At 42.0% G+C, this 23,437-nt stretch overlaps 2 protein-coding genes across 2 annotated transcripts in view; one reads left to right on the top strand and one right to left on the bottom strand.

Annotated features, from left to right (window-relative positions):
• Positions 1-975, bottom strand: part of VWF (von Willebrand factor) — a 263,892-nt gene extending 262,917 nt beyond the window's left edge. The window contains exon 1 of the mRNA XM_090043875.1: positions 952-975. The gene's annotated coding sequence lies outside the window, so the exon portion shown is untranslated. The remainder of the gene's footprint in view (positions 1-951) is intronic.
• Positions 976-16,062: 15,087 nt separating this feature from the next.
• The window catches only part of CD9 (CD9 molecule), a 40,309-nt gene continuing 32,934 nt past the window's right edge, over positions 16,063-23,437 (top strand). Inside the window, exon 1 of the mRNA XM_090043872.1 lies at positions 16,063-16,364. Within this exon, the coding sequence (XP_089899998.1) occupies positions 16,299-16,364 (66 nt within the window). The 5' untranslated portion in view covers positions 16,063-16,298. The remainder of the gene's footprint in view (positions 16,365-23,437) is intronic.

Here is a 23,437-nt window from a genome sequence, read left to right as displayed (position 1 = left end):
AGAAGTGATTCTCTCACTCAGTTCAACAGCAGTGATGCCCTACCTGGAATACAGTATCCAGTTTTGGACAATGCACTTCAAGAAAGTGGTGGGCAAGTTGGAAAAAGTTTAGAGCAAAACAAAAAGAAATTTAAAAAGATCTAGACAACATGACTTTAAATAATCCACATTCTTCTGATCTTTCCTAGTCAGGAGAAGATAAGACAGAGGAGAGATTTCAGGATTGTATTCAAATACATGAAGGAAAGGCATAAAGAGATTGGTGATAAGACAATCCTTTTTGGCCACTGGGGTCAAGATAAGAAATTGTGGTTTTCAACTTCAACTAGAGAAATTTAAGTTGGATATTAGAAAGACCCACCTTTGTGGGCAGGTAAGCACTGGGCTACATTAGCTAGAGTGTGTTTGGCATGTCCATCACAGGAAGCTTTTAAGAGCAAGTTGTGAAACACTAGTCTAGATGAGGACAATGCTCCTTCAAACAGGGAGCTGAACTACATGACCTCCCACGGACCCCTTCAGCCCTTATTTTTCTACAACTTCAGAAAATGTTAAATGTTTAAATAAAGGATTAGTTTGGTGGCAGCAAAAACGTAATTCGACTTACCTTCAGTTGAAAGAATTCACTGAAGGGTTCCAAGGCTGCTTATCCATCCTTTCTGCACCCTTCCTAGTGGTTTCTATCCACAAATGACATTCATACTCTCTTATCAGATTTATTCTCATTAATTATACTAGTATTTTTAGTGCTCCCATTGAAGCATATGCTTACTCCCATCCACTACTCTTGAAGTCTTCATGTAACCATAGCAAGAGCACAGAGCAGGAGGAAGATTCCCCATTGATTGTACTGGGCTTCAGATCACCTCCCCTATTACGGAAACATGTGCTCATTCTATAGCTAATTCTCCCCTCCCCAATACAAGCCTTCATTTTATGCACCTCACTTACCTTGTCACACAACTAGCATAACGCTTTCTAGATCAGCAACTGTCTTATTCATCTATACAGCAGCACAATGGAGTCCTAATCCTCGATCCCAATTCTTGTGGAGCTACTGTGAATAACATGTTGCATGACTCCACAATCATTCCAGTATGATTTCTCACTAATTTCTCTCCCCTGACATAGCACCTACTAATGAATTAGACACTACCTTTAACTTAGGTATTTTTTTTATGACAAACAGTAAAGCCACTGAAAAATTCAGCTTGCCAGTGATAGGCTATTTACAAATTTGCATTCCATTCAGTGAATAGTTTGGCCTAAATAAGTAAATAAATGATGAAAAAGTAAAAAGGTATTAGTGTTTTCGAATCAAAACACTTACTTGTTTTGAAACTGATCTTGATTTCAATTATCCCAAAGCAAAATATTTTGGGCACCATCAAAATGTTGATATTTCCATGTCTATAAAACGTTGAAAAAGTATGATTTATTTTGGCTCAAGATTAAATATTTGGGGATGGGAAGGAGGGATTAGGGCACTGAAAATGCAATATTTGTATAGCCCTGATTTAGCAAATCACCAGTTTACATTACTCTTTGTCTAAGGACCAAGACCTGAGCTTGCATGACTGATCTGTTTTAGGGTTTTTGTTGCATATAGAAGGATAATATTTACTCTATTCAGAAAGGTGAAAGTGCAAGCCCTTTTTGAGCTGTCAGTGCTTTCTGACTGGTTATAAGCACTATCAAATTAATGGCAGCAATACACTTACCAAATGAAACAAATGGGGGAGATTTTTTGGACAGTGGCTTCACTCTCTCAGGGGTTCCACTCTGCAAAAATTAAAGAGAGAGAGAGAGAAACTAGTCGAAGGAAGAGATACCTTGCAAATCAAATTACCCAGTAAAATTGGTCCTGAGTATAGATGTCCTGGTTTAAGTTGGGGGCAAAAAACAAAAAACTTTTCCATTCCTCTCACAAAAGGAATCATAGTAAAGCATGGCTAAAAGGGACTTCAAAAGATCTTTTTGCCAATCCTTTGCTCAAGACTGGGATTGGCAACCTTTCAGCAGTGGTATACCAAACCAACGCAGCTGAGGCTAAACAAAGGCTTGTCCCCAGTGCCATGTGCTGACAACTCCCCACTACAATCAAATTGCCATACTGCCAGCACTTCCCCGAGAGTCAACTGTCTCCTGGCCACTGAATTTCTGCAAACATCCTGGCTCCATGGGATTGTCTCCAAACTACAGCATCTATCAGTACAGCAGGCCAGATAAAATTGCTTGGCAGACCAGATCCTGCCCATGGGGTGTAGGCTGCCAACATCTGGTTTCAACCAATGCATGTTGCAGTAAAGTTGGAGTGTTGTAATCATGAGAGTCCAAGGAATATGCGAGAAGTCAGTTTTATGGGAAAGCTGATCCAGTAAAAGATATTACCAAAAGTGACCTCCATTTCTCACATACACCAACACAAGTCAAAATGTTTGTCTAACCTGCACTTATAACAAATAATTTTAAAAAAATCATTGATTCCACAAGCCATCTAGATAACCTGCTCCAGTGCTGCTTACTCACCCCCATACACAAAAGGTTCTCACTACAAGTACCCTCACCACTCCCTACTTCTCACCTGATGCAAGTGTAGGCAGAGTCATGAGGTACTTTCAGGTTTAGTAGCAGAATGGATCAGAATATCAACAAGGCCTTTGTCAATTTGCAACAGGAATTCCACTTAGTTCCATTCTCTTATGGGAGACCAGAGGGTATCACACATTCCTATCCTGGCCTTGCTTCTCTTACTTTCTTACCTGCCCTCTTCCACCCCACCTCATTGCATTGCTCTCCTGTTCTAAGGATCACATCTGCAGCCAAAAAGAAACAATGAACATGCATGATATTGAAAGTACTCCTGGCATTCTGCATATCCCATTTTCCTGTTCATTTTTCAATAAAGAGTGAAGTGAGCTGCAAACTTTTTTACACACAATAATGTCTTTTCAGCGTCAATCCCTTTGCTGACTGCTGAAGGAGCCCAAACCCAGGCAGAGTTTTCTATAAGTTAGTGTAGTAATCGTAATTTAAATCTTGAACTTTTACTTAAAAAAAACCCAGAAAACTCAGCATGTTAATTTGGATTCATTCAAAGCACTACACAAAACTGTGTCTATCAACTACATAAATATATTATCCAATAAATATAGGACAATTAACTGTGACTTATAATCTATCAGGAAAAAACTGATCACTTACTTATATTTTTTCTTCCCACTGACCAGGCTGTGCTGCTCCTATCAGATGCACCCAGCAGCATCTACAGCTCTGCCTCTCCAGCCCAGGCTTCCCAGGGACATTTCGTCAGAGGAGATGTACTAGTGCCTTCCCTTAACAGGAAGAAATTGCCATCCAGCGTCCCCACTGTCCATCCTCTGCACCCTCAGCTCCCTGCTCTCCATAACCCTTAGCCCCAGTGCCCTTCCCTCCTCCTCTGACAGAGCCCCTGCTCCTTTCACAGCCCAGGCCATGAAATCCAGCTGAGGTATGGTGGGAGCCAGGCCAGGCCTGAGGGGGCTCCATTCCACCCTGCCCCGCCACACACACATAGCTCTAGCCATTCAAAAACAGTCAACAGCTTTGTGCCACTGCTGCTGCTAAGAGGTGGGGGGGTTGGGGGGGAGGACGGCGCGAGAGACCAGACAGGGGAAGGGAGCCCTCCCTCACTTTGCAGGCCCAGCCCAGCTCCCCCCAAGTACCCCAGCCAGGGTAGCAGGGGAGGCCCGTGAGGCTTGGGGGCTGTCCCAGGATAGCAGGGGAGGCCCATGAGGCTTGGGGGCTGTCCCACCCCCCCTACCTCAGCTGGCATCTTTGTGCTGCTGCTGCCCCGTCCCACCCTCAAACAGCCCCAGAGCTGGAGGGGAGGCTGGGGAGAGGTGTGGTTTGGTAGCCTCCTCAGAGCCTGTCGGAGCACCCCTGCCTGCTGGTCAGGGCCAGTGCAGGTAGGCTGCAGCCCCACCCCACTCCACCCACACTACCTTATGTTGAGCACCATGAGTTAGAGGGGAGGCCCTGATCTTCTGTAGGTACCCCAGCTGCCTATGTTACAGAAGGGATAAACAGCATTTCAACGCCTTAGTAGGATTCAAAACGCCATCGAATTTTCTTCTATGGGTGACTTGACTTGAATAAATCAGTGGTAGTTGTTATAAGAAGTCTTACACAGCAAGTTTTATTTGGTTGCCTTCTTTTGACATCAAGGAATGGGCACCAGTGAGGTATTAGGGGAGTGTTACCCAACTTGTGATCTCATCAGACTTTCTTGGCTGTGTGCAGAATGAAGGATCATGAGAAACAAGCAGAGAAATGTTCTGAAGGAGAAGTGCTGTTTCATGAGAAGGTCTTTATGTTATGAAACAACTTAGAAAATGCAAGAGAGAGGAGAAGGAAATGACCGGTGACTGCATGACCTACGCAGAGCTTGCCCAGTGGAAAATACTGCATTAGGAAGTTGCTGTAATGGAAGGATATACACAACCTCATGGTCATTGCCCATAGCAATGACTCAGAGAAATAGCACGTAGTTTATTAAAAGGCAACCAAACCAAAAGAAGTGTGCTGACTTTTCTATGTCGAAAGACTTCCCAAGAAGTGTTGCCCAAATTTGTTTCCTTCTCAACACCTCCTCTTCTTGTTCTTCCTCTTTCCTTCTCTCCCCATCTTCATTCAGCCCTTTATTCATCCCCATTGTCTTCTCACCACATGGAGAGAATAATGGAGAGAGGGGCATGAAGAGAGGCACAGGAACCAGAAAAAGCAGGGAAGTATGAGCACAAATGGAGGGGCTGGGGAAGGAGGTGCATGGAGGAAAGAAGGAAAAACAACAGAAATGAAGGGAAACAAATCTCAGTGCACAAGCTTAAACATGAGTGGCCCCACTAAAATGAAAGGGAAGACTGCAGTGTTTGAAAGGCTGAAGATCTTAAACAGGTATAGAAAAAAAAAGTAAAGCCTTGCTTACCTAGGGAAACTGACCATCAATCTCATACTAGCTAGTCCAGTATAACTTAACTACTCACAATAACCCCCATCATGAAGACACCATTTCAGAATAGATGCAATTTTGTGACAGAGCAATTACTGTATTCTGAAGACAGCTGTCAACCTAGACTGAAGACCTTTTACTCCGAGATACAGTACCCCACAGAAAGCTATTTTGGAATAGCTATTGAAGACTATCTTATTGCCTAGTGACTCTGCTCATTAATTTCCTCCACAGACAGAGGTAAAAGAAAGGAACAAAATAACAGTAAAGGAGAAGCACGAGAAATAAGGGAGCTATTTTGCTTCATAAAATGTTCACTGTGTAAATACTATCATGCTTATGGTCATGTTTATATGATAAACCTTAACACCTTCCAAAGCAGCTGTGCTGCTGAGCGAGACATTTCCAAACCATGAAGTACTGTAGCTGCATCTGCAGGATACTGTGGGCAGGCCAAAAGCTACTATCATCCAACAAAGTTAAAATTAACAAGCCTGAAGCACAAGCCAGATAACCATACTGCTTTCAGTTTTACAGAGCAACATTGCTATGCTATACAACAGTGGTGGCTTCAAGCATGCAAGTTTACCATGTAGACCCAGCCCGCACAATAAGTTCTAAACGTAACCTCTAACATTAAGACTGCAAGGCACTTTTCATTATTTCTCTCGCCTTTTTTTTTTAATTTTTTTTTTTTTTTTTTTTTTTTATAACCAAGCAGTTGCCTTCTGAGCTGTACTTTTCTGTGCTTGACCTTTGCAAGAAGGTTTCTTCTTCTTTCACAAAAGATAGCAAGGAATTAATTTGGTATTTTTTGTTATGGTCCATTTTTTAGGAAGTTAGAATAAATAAGAAAGCCACTTTTCCATGGTATTGCTTTTCTGGTCTTGCTTTTATCTTAAACGGTACTCAAGGTGGGGCGGGGGGGGGGGAGGGGGAGAGATACGGGGGGGGAGGGGGAGAGATACGAGTTGTATTGCTGGATTTTGAGACTCAGGTAGATGTAGTTATTTGATTTTGAATATTAAAAACAAAAACACAAAACTAGACAAAACATAAAGGTTGTTCCTTGGAAAGCTAGGTGTCAGAAACACTCAGTACTGTGAATGAGCGCCTTTCCAATTTAAATCTAAATAAATCTGAAAGTCTAAACGGCAGCAATTAGAACTTGGCCATCCAGTATCCAACATTAAAATTAAACAAGACATAAATTCAATTCACCATTAATATTAAAAATTGTAAAAAGCAAAAATATTAAGAGTTCTTTTCCAAACCTTACTACCTCTTCACCTTTCAGGAATGTACTTTCTAACTCGCAGAAAATCTCCATCACATACATAGTTATACTTAAAGTATGCCTACTGAAACAGAAATAATTGTACAGTTGTAGGTTGCTTAAGCCCCAAAACATAAAAAGGCCCCACGTTATTAGGGCCACTCATCATAGTAAACCTATAAGAACCTGCAGAATCAGGGCCTTAGTTACCATGTGCTTGGGGGGAGTCAGGGAGGAAGATGGATGCTAACAAGTTAAATAGATAAAGCTTCTGATGCAATGTCAAAGCAAGGAGTTTAAACAAAAGCATCAATTAGCAATGTCAGTTGGCCTAACAAGTGCCATTTTCTAAAACCCCCCTCCCACCTTTTTTTTTTGGTAAAGTGTCCTTAATATAAAAGTTACTATTAACCTTTTAAAGTCTAATTCATAAGATATATGTAGCTGAATGCTGACCACTCCAGTGTTAGATATTCAACAGACAGCTGTCTTGTTAGGGCAGATGGCAGTTCTTTCGCAGCAGCAACAAAATAGATGGGTGTTGTTGCAAAACCTGCCATGTGAGCTGCCTGCTCCTAACAGCATGCACAGAAGTGTAATCCAGGCCATGCCTTTATTTGACCCTAGAGTGAAAACGTAGGAAGGGGAATGAATGTCAGTGCATTCCTAGCCCTTTGAGCAATGCTAGAATGGTCCTCCAAGCTGACACAAGTTAGAGCAACATGAAAGGTTGATCTGCTTTATCTGTCAGCCTCGGTATCAATGGTCAAGCTCTGCAACCACCAGAGCTGCACACAGCTTCCCTGAACCCAGAAATCTGGCTGACAGCTACATTCATGTTGTTGGAAACTCTCCCAACTATGCAATACATATTTATATGTATAATATGCAAGTATAAATATAAATATACTTGGCAGAGACAGTTATGACTGCACACTTATCACAGCCATGTTGCAGAAATTGCTGTGGTTCGTTTTCTCGGGAGGCAAAGAACTCTCAGACACACACTATTAGCAACACAAAAGGTATATTTGCAAATAGGGTCAGAGCGAAGACAAAAGACCACACTCTGCCCACGGGGAAAACTTCTCAGCAGGCTTTATCCCCTCTCTCCTGAGCACGTGTGCAGAAGCAGGAACTCTTACAACTCATTTCCGGTTCATACAAACATATATGTAAATACATCACTTCCATACGTCCCATGTGCATTATAATTAACTACTTAAGTATGCGGGGCGGATAGGCTTATATGCATTAGCTGATTACGCATGCTTAGAAAGCTCTTTAGGTTACCAAAAGTTCAAACTTTCTCTGTCCCAAGGACAGGATCATTAAAAATTGCAATTACTCTTATCTACATGAGAAAACTAAGGAGTATATGCTTTACTGTAACAAAGAGATAGTAAATTTGCAAAACAAAGAGAGTGATACCTTAATACAAAGAGCCCTTGGTAGCTTCTCCTCTACCTCCTCCTCCCGCCAGGGAGAGCCACCAGCTGTGCTGTTCCAACAACACTATTCATAATGCATTTTTAATAATATTTCTAACAGCCACAAGTTCCACAAATGCAAAGTGATTTTCCAGACTACTGTTTAAAAAATTCCTTCATGAGATTTTGACCTCCCTCCCCCCACCAACCTTTCCTCTCCTTGTTTTTCTTTCCTAAGTGATTTTGGCCCTTATTTTGTGTGCACTAATGCACATGATCAGCTTTACTTGCCTGCATAGTTCTATGAAAATCATGAGCTGACTCTCAAACTTAAAGCCCAAACCTTACTGTTTTTGGCTTGGGACAGAAGTTGTATGAACCAGTTTGAGTTCAATCAGTTAAGTCTGATGCTACATTCAACCAGGTTTATTTCAAACTGGTTTTGGCCATTTTGAAACTGGTTTATGTGCACTGAACCTACGTTTACAGGTTTAAACTGGTTTAAGCAATCAGAAACTGGTATATGTGTAATGTCTTGGCTTAGTATAAATTCATCATAGTGGAGTGTAACATTTAAAATGATTAATTAAATATTAAACAGTGTTAAAATTATTTTATTGTAAAATAAAAGGTATCTAGCTGACTTCCCATGTTCCCATGAAAACTAGATGTTATAAGCCATGATTTTCCCTTAAAACTATGACCGTTTCTATTTTTTCCCCTCGTAACAACTTGTGTTAAATTATAGGCAATTGCATGTACCCAGTTTATCAAAAAACTTAATCCCATGCATTAACCCTATCTGGGCATGTTACACATTACTTTTAGTACCTCTGAGCATTTGTAAACATGCTTGTGCCGCAGCGCTCGGTGCTTTTAAAAATACAAATGGCACGCACTGCAGCACCAGGTGCAAGCAGCGAAACGCATGTCAGTGCTGAGAAAATGGCAGCGGCGCACTTTTGAACTAAAACACAATCGAAGCTTCAGAAGTGCACTGCCACCATTTTCTGAGTGCTGGCATGCATTTCACCGCTTATACAACTGCACGCGAAACAGCACAGGTATGTGTCAGCTTGCATTTCGAGCAGATTTGATTAACTGACTCTTCTCTGATGCGCAGGATTTTGTCCTGTGACACACTGGAGAAGGTAAGTGTATAAATGCCCTCCATTGCAAGTAGATGTGTGCCTATAATGCACAGTGAATGTGCACATGTAGATGTGCTCCCGTTCTTTAAATTTCCTTTTCAGTGGGCTTGTCTATACGTGGGCTTTAAATGTCCATTAAGACAGGCTAATGCGCTTTAACTAAAGAATAATTTAAGTGCCATTTAATGTGCATTAATTAAAAAGTATAATGCACATTAAAATAGGCTACTCGTGCATGCCTGTACTACACATTAAATATGGCCACTTGCACCAACTTGAGTATAAGTTTGGTATCTGCATTGTTAGAAATGGAATATTGTTAGAAATGCACAGCTTGCATCTTGCACCCGATAAGAAAGAAACACTGCCAAGGACTTTGTTCCTTTCCTAGCCTTGCCACAGCTTTTCTTATACTAAATCGCAGACTCTCCTCCAGCTTCTTCCTAGCCTCTCTCATACAGATTACAGAAGCTGGAATTCAGCTGACTGTGTCCTTGAAAGGGGGGGCAGGTTTGAACTCTTGGTGACCTATAGTAGTCTCTGAGCATGCTTAATTAGCTGATGCATATTTACCTCTCCGCCCTGCATACTTAAGTAGTTAATTATACTATACATGCAATGTATGTAGTGATGTAACCACATGTATGCTTGTATGAAATGGAAGTGAGCTGTAAGAGTTCCTGTTTCTGCACACGTGCCCAGGAGGAAAAAGATAAATACAGCCTGCAAAATTCCTTGGTGGGTTCAGAGTAATCTGAGTTTTTGACTCTGCTCTGACCCTATTTGCAAATACACCTTTTGTGCCATCTAATGAGTGTATGTCTGTGATTTTGGTGGCCTCCAGAGAAACGAACCGCTTTAAGCATCATGCAGGCAAATTCACGTGCAATTAGTTTCTGCACTGTAACATGTGTAGACATCTTAATGTACAGTAACACTATGTGTGTGGACTGACACAATAGAAAGAGAGGGAACTTAGAGTTGTTTACTGCTTCCCATTAGCATCTCTTAGTATCAGAACACCCTCTTAAAATTAATAGCAATAATGAAGTCCCAGAAGTCTCTGGTACTTCTCTCGATAGACAGACAGATAAAATGGCTAGAGGCAGTAAGAAATCATTCAGAACTGAACTGCTGTTATAGTTATCAAACTCACAGCACATCTATCAGAATAGATGGACAGAGCTGATGGACAATGCTCAATCCACTTTCAATTCTGATTCTGAAACCAAGGCCCAGAATGAAAGGCAGGCTGTAACTGCTGAATGATAAGATTGTGTCTTTGAGGAATCAAACACTTTTTACTAAAAGTGAGACCCAGTTTGAAAATACTCATGGGGTTCTCATTGCCAGCTATCCCAAGAACCTGGACCATTCTTGATTTCTTCTCAACTCATCTCTCATGAAATCTTAAGTTGTAAGAAAGGACCAGCTAAAGATAACCTCCCTCAAAACTCCCAGGTGACAGTAAAAAGCAGTGTCCATTTCCTGATCTCTCTTCCAAGTTACATAGACTATGAGGCATTGTTGCATCTGTATGACCAGCTTGATGATAACATTCTCCCCCAGAACCAAAGCTAGCCAAGAACACTTATCAGTGGTACATCACATAACCAGTGATGACCAACGCATTTAAAGAATCATTTTCGGAGACAATGAAAATACTCTTACAAAAAGAAAGCCAGAGTAACTGAGACTACTACCTTGAGAGCCCATAGATACCCCCTGGTTGCAGTTGCCCGCTTTATTTTAGCTAGGAGCGCTGGGGAAAAAAAATGCTCTTTTATGACCAGGTTAAACAAATATGGAAGGAATATTTCCCTTTTTCTCTTTTGTTGTATTCCAAAGACAGACACTCCAGGGGTACTGAATAATACAGTCTGATGGGTAAGTGATGCTGTTGGCTGATAACATGGGGGTTAAGAAATCACTACCAAAACATAAAAACTAGCTAGGCCTTAGATGGTTAAGAAACTAATTTATCCCTGACCAGTAGGTCTTTCCCTTGCCAGTGCCAGATGTGTGCTCATTCTTCCTTGCTAGCAACCTCATAAGAAATCAATGATTTTCTGGAGGAAAGGAAGATTAACAGAACAGATAACAACTACCCAACATCAGTCAAACGCAGATAATCCTCACTAACACCCTCAAGAATCATCTGATTCCAAAGTATTCCTTCAGAGGAGTTCTGTTTCAGTTTAAAGTATCACATGCCACACAGTCTGAAGCTCAGTGACCTCCTCATCCTTCCTGTGGTAAAAGAAAACAGTTGGATGAGAATGCTAACTACTTTTATTTCAAATGCTTGAGAAAATTAATTTTGACCACCAACTTATTTTCTCCATTATGCTTTTCTATGGTGATTTTAATGAAGGCTCTTTTATGCAAAGCATTTCCCAGTTGCTTGGAGATGCCTCAAGAGGTCTTTATCTAGCACCCTTACAACTGCAGTTTTGCCTTACATATCCGAGTAGGAAATTAAATCGAATTAAATCAAATTGATTAAACACAACATTCTTAATGTTCACTGGCATTATTTTGCTAGTCATCCTATAAACGGACAAGTCAATTCTGCATCTTTAAATTTCCATGTACTGTTTCAGCGGAGTGACTCCAGGCAAAAAAACAGCTGTAAACTTACAGGAGATTTTGACTTATTAAGCTCAGTTGTGCTGTCAGTCAAAAGAGGTACAAGAGTTCCTGTGGACTGCAATGGGAATCACTGCTATGTAGCCTTAAAGCCTTCATGTTGCCGAGTCCAAAGCAATGTCCCTAGAAGATCCAGAGGCTCCAAGACTCCTCCTTAACTTCAGAATGGCAGGTACCTCCAGGATTACAGAGGTCATGCTACTCCAAAATTCTGTGTCAAAGATGTGCAATTCCCCTGCCCTCCCCCCACCTCCAAAAAAAAAAAAGAGAGAGAGAGAGAGAGAGAGAGAAAAAAGAAGAAAAATCATCTACATCTGGGCCTGGGCAGACCCAGCAAGAGCATTTAAAAAACAAAACAAAAACCCACAACCAACAGGCAAAGAAAGATGACATGAACAGCAAGCAAATGCATTCTTCATAGAAAGTATAGGGAGCAGAAATGGGGAGATATTATTTTTGGAATAAGTGAGCCGTTATCAGCTTCTAAGAGTTCCTGTTCATATCCAAAGTTTTTGGTATTTCAAGTCATGTAAGTTTTGCCCAACTTCAGAAAGTAGGCTTTGTTGTAACCATAGTGCTAAGACAGTGGTTTTCCCCTCTGTACATTTCAAGCTACCACACAACTTCAGAGAGACCCCATTAACTAGCCACAGTAACAAACTACACATATCTTTCCAGGGTGCCAAATCATGGAACTTTGGCTCTACAGGTCAGATACCCATCAGTCTCACCAAATTGTCAAAGGTTACAAAACACCAGAAAGCAAGAAATTTAAAAAGGAATTATTCAGCAAGTTTTCAAACTCCCAGGTCCCCTTCTAGAACTTCACAAAAAAACAAGTCAATAACTAGCTTCATGCCTGATATGTACCACAGGTGTAGTAAGTCAGAGTTCATTGGGACCACAGGCTTTCACTAATCCCATTTGTGGTCAGTGCCAGGTGTGTAGAACCCCCACCCCCACCCCCCTCATCATAATCACCAAGTGTGCCTCTCTCTCCTTTCTCCCAGTTATATGTTTTTCCTTCCTTGTTTTCAAATTAAAGAATATCTTATTTGTATTTAGATTTGTTGGTATTTTGGATACTGTCTCTATTTTATTCCTTCCTTTGTTGCATTAGCTTAAAATCTGTAAAATCTTATCTTGGGAAGTTCTAACAAACATTCATTATGGGAGTCCTTTAAATTTTGGCAATGTTAATACTAAAAACCTTTTATTTCCATTTCAATCATGCCTCTTTGGGTTTCCACAGCAGAACCTGATTTACAGGTTTAGCAGGTGTAAATTACCATAACAAGTAGGCAGTGGCAAATTTACAGCAGTGGAGGCCCTGGCCCTCTGTTTTTCTCTATGAGTTGCAGTCACTATACCCTTGTCCAAATTTGAGGAGTGCAGCAATTCAGTTACATTTATTTAAAAATCAATCTACTTAAGATGTTGGAAACTCTTAATACCTAAACTGTTTTAATCCATACTTAAGTCACTTCAGTGTGTGATGGAGAGATACCAATTTAAGATAGACTGATGGAAGCAAAGGCTAAATTAGTTTGTATTGGTTCAAAACAAGGGTACTCCAGCACCTTAACATCCTTTCAAGGATGACATGGAGTGCCACACAATGTTAGTATTGTTAATTATGCAAACATGATTCACAAGATAAACAGATATTTCAAATGAAAATCCATAGTGTCAAAACCATTTTGACCTGTTGTGGTCTTTGAGTTCTTTGCAACAGAAGAATTGCTGTATTCTTTTTCCATACTCAAAAAATGAGTGAAAATTAAGAGCTGGCATGCAGTGCCTTGAGTTTAACAAGAGTTAGCTTGAGTCTCTAAGAAGGTTGAGAACCAAGTTTGCATTTTGTAAGCATCTCCCTATTCTTGCCTATTTTATTGCATTAAAATCGTTTTCTAGAATTTTGCTCTACCAGGATGTCCAGACATCCAACCTATTGTAATTTTAAACCTTCATCTCAGTGAGCAGTGAATCCAGTTGCTAGGGTTTTGCTTAAGATTTTGGACAGATCTTTGAGGAACGCTATCCTGGAGTTTTTTGTTTTTAATCTGAGACACATAATTAACCCTGTTAGTCCGAAATTAAGTAGAAGGCAGGGTAGAGTTGCATGTTATAGACTAACAGAAGCGTGTGTGTGTGTGCATGCACATGTATGTGTATGTATATCACACACATATATACACACACACATTTATATCTATATCTATATCTCTACACGTATACACACACACAGTAGAAAGCTTGTGCTTACTATCTATATATAATGTGAGTATGTATATGCACCCACCTACACACACATATACATAGATAGCATAAGCTTTCCTGAGCTGAAGCTTACTTCATCCAGTGTTGTGAAAGGATGTGCAACAAGCAGTGTAGAAGGAGAAAGAATCTTTTTTCTCCTTCTACACTGCTTATTTTATGTTCTTTCACACCACTGGTTAAAATGAGCTTCATCTCATGAAAGCTTGTGATTACACTTACAAACAAAACATGAAAGTGTGCCCAGTGAGGGAATTTTTCCTCAGGCTCAACCCCAAGAAAGCAGGAACTTAGGGGTGGCAGATACCTCTAGTTGTATTTGCTTCCCTCCCCATTTCTCTTTATAGGTTGCAGTCACTATGGCCTTGTCCATATTTGAGGAGTGCAGCAATTCAGTTATGTTTATTTAAAATCAATGTACTTAAACTGTTCATAGATTTCATAGATTTCATAGACATTAGGGCTGGAAGGGACCTCGGGAGATCATCGAGTACAGCCCCTGCCCAAAGGGCAGGAAGTCAGCTGGGGTCATAGGATCCCAGCAAGATAAGCATCCAATTTACTCTTGAAGGTGTTCGATGTAGGCGCTTGAACCACTTCCGCTGGCAGACTGCCCCAGACCTTGGGGGCTCGGACAGTAAAGAAATTCTTCCTTATGTCCAGCCTGAAACGGTCTTGCAGGAGTTTGTGACCGTTCGACCTCGTCATCCCTTGGGGCGCTCTGGTGAACAGACATTCCCCCAGATCCTGGTGGTCACCCCTGATAAACTTATAGGTGGCCATCAGATCACCCCTGAGCCTGCGCTTTTCCAGGCTAAAGAGTCCCATGGCTCTCAGCCTGTCATCGTAAGATCTGTTTTCCTGACCTCTGATCATGCGTGTGGCTCTCCTCTGGACTCTCTCAAGCTTCTCCACATCCTTTTTGAATTGTGGAGCCCAAAACTGGACACAGTACTCCAGCTGCGGCCTCACCAAGGCCGAGTACAAGGGGAGAATGACGTCCCGGGATTTGCTCGAGAAGCATCTATGGATGCACGCCAGCGTTTTGGTGGCTTTACTAGCTGCAGCATCCCATTGCAGGCTCATGTTCTTCTTGTGGTCAACGATGACCCCCCAAGTCTTTTTCTTCTGTAGTGCTAACCAACGTAGCACTGCCGAGCCTATAAGGATGCTGCAGGTTTTTCCTCCCAAGGTGGAGAACCTTGCATTTTTCGGTGTTCAACACCATGAGGTTCTCATCTGCCCATTTGCTGAGCTTGTCCAGGTCAGCCTGGATCACCCGCCTATCTTCTGGCGTGGATGCTTTGCCCCAAAGTTTGGTGTCATCGGCGAACTTGGCCAGTCCACTCCTAACTCCAATGTCCACATCATTAATGAAGATATTGAACAGTATGGGTCCCAGGACAGAGCCTTGAGGGACCCCACTGGTCACAGGGCACCACGATGAGTGACTGCCATCAATCACAACCCTCTGGGTCCGACCACGAAGCCAATTTCCCAGCCAGCGGATAGTGGTGGAGCCAAGGCCACAACCGGTCAGTTTGGCCAAGAGGTGATCATGGGATACCAGATCAAAAGCTTTTTTGAAGTCAAGATATATGACATCATCATAACCCTTAATACCTAAAATGGGGAAAACACAGGAAAAGGACAAAGCAACTGCAGGTGCTTCCTCAGCCTGACAAAGGGTGATTATGTCTGAAAGTTGCAAAGAAGAATTTTTCCAACTATTTGAGCGGTTCTAATAAGATACCAGATTCACCCAAAGAACCTTGTCTGCCTCTGTCCTTAGACCAACACGGCTACAACCTACACCCCTGAAACATGGCAGATACATACATACACATATATGTACGCACACATACACCCACACACACACACAGACACACACATACATGTGTATATAGAGCTGTACACACATGCATACGTATACACGCATATACATATAAATACACATATTTGTAAGTGTATATATGTATACATGTATATACACATACACACATATATAGCTAAGTGTGTGTGTGTATGTAGATGTCGCTATCTATATAGCCATACGTATGCGTGCGTATATATATATTTGGGTGTGCATATATGTGCATGTGCACAGTGATCTGCACGCCGCCCCCCGGGGTTAGTCTATACGGTGCAAATCTCTGGAGCCGCCTTTCCCAGCCGCTGTCCCAGAGCGGTGCACGGGAAGCCGCAAGCCCTGCTGCTGCTCTCGACTCATGCTTTGGGAGGGGGGAAGCCAACACCGCTCCGGGGCTCCGTCCCGCTTCCGACCTGGTTTCTCGGGGCTAGGGGAAGGAGCCTCCGCGGCCGCCCCCCGCGCTTCGCATCCTGCCGTGCATCCCCCGGCCCCGCAGAGGCCGCTCGGGGCGGGGCGGGGCCGGGCGGGAGGGGGAGGCGCTGGGCTGCTCCGGGAACTCGCCCGCATTTAAGGAGGGGCAGTGCGCGGTGTGTCCTCCTCGCGTCCCGAGCCCCGCTGAAGCCGCCGGACCCCCTTGGCCCCCGCAGTCGTCAGGATGCCGGTGAAAGGAGGCATCAAGTGCATCAAGTACCTGCTCTTCGTCTTCAACTTCATCTTCTGGGTAAGGGGCACCCCTTTGCCCCCCCAGAGCGGGAGAGAGGGTCCAGGGATTGGACTCCCTGCCTTGCGCTCGCCTTGCCGGAGCCCCGCGGCCGGCCTGGGTGGGGGGCCCCTCCTGCGCCCTCTGCCTCCGGCTGGAGGTGGCTCCAGGCTGGGGGACGAGGGGCTTGGAGCCGAGTTGTGTGGGGGGAAGTAGCCTGCACAGCCCCTGGAGCTGCCGAGTTGTGCCAGCTCCATGGGTGCCCGACCCCATGCAGGGGCCTGCGCCATGGTTGTGAAATGAGGTGGGGCAAGCTGAGTTTGCAGCATCCTTGAGAGGGTGCTCTGCACCCCTGGAGCCCTGCCCTGCCCTGCCTCTGGAAAGTCCCCATCCCACAGGACTTTCTCTGCCGTCCCCAGAGCTGGCTTGGCTCTCTTGTTTTCTTGGCATCAAGGCGTCTTCTCTGGCTGCCAGAGACAGGAGCTGCTTTGCTTTCTGCTTCCCTGGGTCTCGGGAGCCCTGCTACCTGTCGCACACCTTACACTGTTGACTGGTGTGAAACTTGCACTGCCCTTGCTTGGTTTGCTCCTCAAAATACAGATAAGCTTCCTGTCTTAAATGTGGCCTGGCAAGGTCTGATCAAAGTGACTCTCCTCCTGTGAAGATGTTGATAGTTGACACTTGAAAGCGTGTGACCACTTCAGAGCTGGTTTGGGACCACCTTTTGTTTGAAGCTGGGCCCTCGGGCTGAGGTGTGACAGCCTGCCTGAAGTTCATCCCTGGCTCCCCCTCCCCAAGGTGTCTGGGCTGTTCTGGAGGACAATCCTTGAGGCCCCTTCCAACCCTGTGATTCGGGGCTATTGGGAGCATTAATCTAAGTTTATTATTGCTATTATTTTTTTAATGGTGTTTCACTTCCTTGTTCCTGCTCTCCTGTAGGGCAGCATAACCTGGCATAGCTTGTTTTCAATCGGGAACCCACTAAAGGTGTACGCAGGTTCCCCCAGCAACGCAGGCACGATATGGAGACCAAGAGTTTGTTCCTGAGAGGTTAAACTCTCTCGGTGAGACTTAACTGGTTGAGTTCTTGGATTTCTTTTTGTGTTCCTCCTTTTAAAGCAATGTGCTAACATGTCTTGCAAAAACACGATAAAATGGCAACTCTTTTTGCCTCTGGCCACACCTCTTTTTTCCTCTGTTTAGTCTGAATTCAGTTGGAGTGCTCTCAGTGGTGCTTTGCTGGTAGGATCTTGCTCTGCAGCTGTTGGGATTCCTCTCTGAGGTGTGTTTTAGAAGTGCAGACCTTGAGTGCAGGAAGTCTCAAATTGGTTGAACCCTATGGAGCACAGTAACAAATTGAGGCAGGTCTTCAACCTAGCACTGTACAACACATGGACTGTCAGTAACATCAGAAAATTGTTGTGAGATTAGTTTAATTGTTAGGCAGAAGGTACAGATCTCATAGGCTAGGTTGTTCAGAGGGGCAGACTTTAGGGGTAGCTTCATCAAATTCTTTTTTATCCCTCTGAATATTTAGAGGGATCAACTGTATTTCTGTCTTTTACACTGCTAGGCAAAAGTCTACCTGTGGCTGTAAAATGAGGAACTGGCTACCAAGGGAAAGTAATAGATGCTTCTGCAGACTGGCTGTAAACATCTGACAAATAAAGTCAAGTTATGAATTGAAGGCAGCTGCTTCTGGGCACGTCTAATAGTATGTGTGAGCGGGTGTCTGGGGTTGTGGTTTGGGTGTTTTTGGTTTTGTTTTTAATCTTCTTCCTATGCCAGCTTCAGAGGAACTCTTTATGAAGTATTTTAAAAGAAGTGATTATAGTAGGTCTGTGAAAAAAGGTATTTTCTTGGAGTAAAGGTGGTTTTTAAAGAGGATATGACAGGACCACGTGGTCCACAGTATTCTAAGTAGTATACCATTACTACAATTTTGTTTAGAGGTTTGAATAAATAAGTGTAGTAGGCCCAAATGGTAAATTTTAGCTCTGTAACCAGCCAGTGCAGAGCATTAGAGGGAACTCTGTGGAAAGGGAGAGGCAGAGCCTGCAAAGTATGTACAAAAAAAAGCAAAGGTTTTTGCATGTGCTGTATTTGCTAAACGTTAACTTTGGGGGAGGGGAAGCTGTTTCCTAGGCTAATTCTTATCCCAGGCCTGTGTAGTCAAACTTACGGTGTCTTTGCTCACAACTGGAATGGCATTTACCTGAAGGCTAGACGACTTCAATGAATGATTCTTCATGTGGATCTTTGTCAAAACCACTCTGACTAGGCAGCAAGCTTACAGTGCCATACTCTGTTTACTCAGCAGTGTTCTGCTATGATCTGCAACTTGCACAGGCTGTTAACTTTGTTTGTGCATGCAGTTGAAATGTCTATAATTGCTGAAATGCTACTGAGACTACCTTTGCCAATGGTGCCACAACAGCTGTGAAAAGAGCTCTCCCTTGGTTCTTGGAGGATTAATCTAAGTTTAGTGACTGTAAGGATTAGCTCTAGGCCTAGACTGTTTATTATTCTTTTTTTAAGAAAATGGAGCACTGAGATGTGTGCTGGTTGGTTGGGGATACAAGATAAGAAAAAATGGTGTATATTTTTAGACTAAGTTTTTAGTTTATAAATGCAATTTGGCCTGTCAAGATGAAATAAATATTTGGGAGGGGGAAGGAGATGGGGTGTGTGTGTGTCCGTCCATCCCCCTCCTCTTCCTGACCTCCATCTGATGAGGTCAAGGTAAGCTATTCATGGGAAAACTCTAAAGCTGGAAACTGGCACATAGACACTCAATCATAGCATCAGATTTCAGCTAGCCTGGCTTATTCCTATTAATCTTAAATTTCCAGCCTTAGCTACTTATTTATGTACAGTACCTGTGGTGACTGGAAATAGATTTTTCTGCATATAGGGAGGTGAGGATTAGTTAACTACTGGAGGCGATAGTCAAGAAATATATGTATATGTGTGTGTATGTATGTATGTATGTATGTGTGTGTGTATATATGTGTATATATGTGTGTGTATATATGTATATGTATATGTGTATATGTATGTATATGTATGTATATATATATATATATATATATATATATATATATATATATATATATATATATATATATATATGTGTGTGTGTGTATGTATATGTTCTTTTTAAAGGTTTAAGTGGTTACATGGTCAACAATTTATTTAACTCAATTTACCACATCTAGTTCCATTCTAGAACTTTATTACTTTGACTTACTCAAGGGGTTACTACATCACCTTGAACCTTTGAAGTCACCTGAATCTGCCCCCACCTCCAGGCAAAAGAATTTCTGGAGAAACTTGTACTGCACTTGCTTGTTTTTCTACTAATCATGATGGTGTTCTGTTGTGCATTTGATGCCAATTGTGAGCTTCCTTCCATCACTCCCTTAATTTTTGGCCTTCCCCCTGTTCAAAATTGCATCCCAACTTAGTTTTAAAACTTCTTGTTTTCATTTAATGAAGTCACTTTTCTTTTAAAAATCAGACCATGCACTCTTAATTTAGACTGGTTTAATGAGCTTGGCTTAACTTGGTAAGGAATTAATTAAGTAAGAATCACATAAAACAGGTTCAAATTGGAATTCAGAGAGCCTCCACTGAGTATTACACTAATTTAGTTGACTAACACTTTTAGTCAAGTAGTTGCAACTTCGGCCTGAAAGGCATGTCTGTTGTGTTTCGTATTGATGACATGAGGGCATGTTCCACTTCACTATGTTTAAACAGCCTCTTTAAGCTACTTGTTACTCATGTCCAAGCTTCATCTCCTCCATTCCTCATCTGGGCTTGGCTAAGTTGCTTATGTGCTGAGCCTGGACAGTTGGAGTGGAGGGAGGAGCTGCTTGCTATAGGGCAGTGGTTCTTAATCTTTTTAGTCTTGAGGCATCTCTTAGAAAATGTCAGCTCTTAGTTTTTTTGTTTCTGTGTTTGGCTTGTTTTTGTGAAGGTACGAGGGGGAAGCTATATACAGCTGTCTGCCAGTTGTTCAGCTGTATGCTACCTTTTTATGGCTTCTGAAACTGCAATAAAATCATGATTTTGGGGGTGGGGTGTGTGTATATTACTTGACTGAAAGTTCTGGTTAAATGTCTCTCTCTCTCTCCAGACCTTGCCAAGTATTTGGATAAGGGATTTGGGGGGGGGGCAAGGAGTACGGTGTTTTGTTTTGTTTTTTGTTTTTAAGTTCACATTTTATTGTATTACTAGGTCTCTAACTTCACCTTAATTTTATAGCTTCAAATTGCTAAAGTGTGTTGCATGGAAGTTGCATACTGTCCTGAAAAAAGTTCAGGGCCCTATTGGTTTTAGTATGGAAACACAAACTAAAGTGCAAAACCTAATAAGTAAAATGCCATCAACTCACTATCCAGTGCATAAATCAAAGCTTAAGTGTTATGACTGGGCTAAACTCTTTCAAGATCTTTGGTCCCAGTGACTGCCTCTGAGTCAAATTTTGACCCATGCTTGTGTAAAACATTCACAATAAGATTAATGATTTCTCTTTGCTTTGTTTTGGGTTTCTTTTTCCTTTTGGAAGAGATTTGTGCCACTGGGTCCTTTTAAACATGTATTCAAATATGGGGTGGTCCTGCTGGCTGACTTCAGGCCATTCAGCCAAGTAGAAGTAAATTTACAGTCTTATTTCTTAGCATTTTACCTTTTTTCCCCTAGAATGGTTTAGGGGTACTTTATAATGCTACCACTAATAAACATTGTATTTAAATGTTCCTCCTTCTTAAGTAGATTAAGATGATTGGTTTTAAAGTTTGCAGTGATGTAAGAACTGCCACTTACTGGGACACACCGTAGGTCCATCTCACCTAGTATCCTGCCACAGTGACAAAGTGGATGCTGAAAGGAGGAGTGAATACTTAAAGCTTTTACAAATCCTCAACTTGATCCAAGTAGAGAGAATCTACTTTTTTTTTTTAATAGCTTTATCTTGAAGTGCTGTAAATATGTGAATATTTTGTAAACCAGGATATCTTGTTTTGTGTAGGAACAAAACTGTTCATATGTGGTCCATGATTCCAGCAAGACTGAAGTTGGAAGCAGAATGGACCCTCTAGGTCTGTGCTGCCTTGGGTAAGCTTAGTGTTCCAACATTTCAGGCTGGATTATTTTTCTTTGAGCCATGTGGTCAAAGCAAAGGCATACTTTTGTAAAGCCATTTCTTGCAAAGGTAGAGGGGGTGGAAAAATTTGTTGCTGAAGAGCTGCATCCAGTGTGAACAAACAAACAAAACCCCAACAGCTTCTCTTTATTGTATAATACTCAAGGCTGTTGACTTAAAGTGGAATCAGAATAAAGATTGGCTGTGAACTTGGTGATTGTAAAATGTGTTGTAAAATCAAGGGTGCAGTTGGTGGGGGTGCCTGATATGAAATTACCTGTATTTATAGTTCTAGCAGTTCTAACTAGTTTGTAACTTGTATAAACCCAAAATCGGTAGACTGACTTCTGAACAGCAGCTTGTATAAAATGGCCACTTGCTTTGGCTGTGGTTCAGGAATTCCTGTAATGTTATATTTATTGCAATAAAATGATGTTCCACCACAGTAGGCACTGCATTAACTTTACCCAGCGTACTCTTGAAACTAGTTTTACCAGAAGGAAACATGTTTGCAGAACAAATGCTGAAAGAGATTTTGTGGTGGTAGTTGTTTGGGGGTTTTTTTGTTTTTAAATGGCAGCAACCCATTTGTTTTGCTACTACCAGGTACTTGGTGTCTACCACGGTATTGCCAAAAACTTGGAAAAACTATAGTTTATAGCGATGCCATTGCTGTGGGTCTAGATTCTGGTGTTGAGGGGGGTGATGCATGTGTTTGTGTGTGGATAGTGCCATCACTACTTCTGCTAGTCAGTTCAAAAAACACTCCCTAACTTGCTCATAATTCAAACTTTTTTTTTTTTCCATGTGCTGTGCAACATCACATGTCTGGTCTTGGTTGAAAGATAAATACATATGCAATGCATGGAGTGGGAATGGAAAAGGAGTGGAGTTGTGGTTTCTTTGCAAAGGGAAGTTTGAGTCAGAGGTTTGGGTTACTCCTTGTTTGATCATGGGGTGGAGAGAAGATGCTGGCTCTCTCAAGGCACACACTTGAAGTTCTAAATCAGCAATAGTTGTTTCCTAGAGCTTAGAAACTAACTTTCCCTTTGACCAAAAGGTGAGGACTAGTCTCTTTCTGGCCTGCTCCTTTTTCTTGTTGCTTTTAATGTGCATCACTGTACAGTGAACAGTTGTAGAAAAGTGCCCGGTCCTGCCAATGTCAGTGCCTTTTTCACAGTCCAAATTCTTTTATCCAAACATTCTGCAAACTGTTTCTTTCATGTGCACACTACTTGAACTGCATCTGGGCCAAGGATGGTGAGTGCTAGGGCTTTCAATTCTGAAGTGTAACACTGGTTTAATAAGCTTTGGAAAATGAACCTAAAGTGTAGTGAACAGACGCTTGCTAATGATGCCTGAATAATAATGGGTGGATCGCTTTTACCCACACAATCCATTCTCTCCCAACTTGGTCTGGGACATAAGCATTTTTTTTTTTTTTTTTTTAAAGATGGTATTGGAAACTATTAAGTATAAGTCTTATGGTCTTATTGTGAGGCAGGGAATTTTTTTGGGAGGGGCAATTTATCTTTGAGAGAGTGTGCTTGTGCAGTTGGGATAAACCTGATAAAGAATGCTTTCTATTTTGAAAGCTTGTCTAACTTTATCCCAACCATACAGTTCTTTCAATAAAAGAGATCACCTTAAAATCCTTGCCTCTTGCAAAATTCCTGGACCACTGTGGCTACATCACTCTAGTAAATGTTCTAATATTCTTTTTCCTGGTGCTCAGCTTTCCTTGTGGATTAGTCTAGTTCCAGACTCTCTCTAGTCCTTTGCTTCACTTGACTAACACCAGCCATGTTATTTTTCTGATGGTAGCAACATTATGACTATCATCTCCTGGTAACTCTTGCAAAATATGCCTATTAAGACTGACAATTTTGCAGTCCAATACTATAGTCGGGTGGGAGGAAAGGGTCAATTTTACGCTGTTATGCAA

Source organism: Crocodylus siamensis, chromosome 4, assembly GCF_052110815.1.
Source record: "Crocodylus siamensis isolate JL-2025a chromosome 4, ASM5211081v1, whole genome shotgun sequence".
Taxonomy (NCBI): Eukaryota; Metazoa; Chordata; order Crocodylia; family Crocodylidae; genus Crocodylus; species Crocodylus siamensis.
Note: the sequence above shows the minus strand (reverse complement) of the source record. Positions and strands in the feature narration are given on the sequence as shown.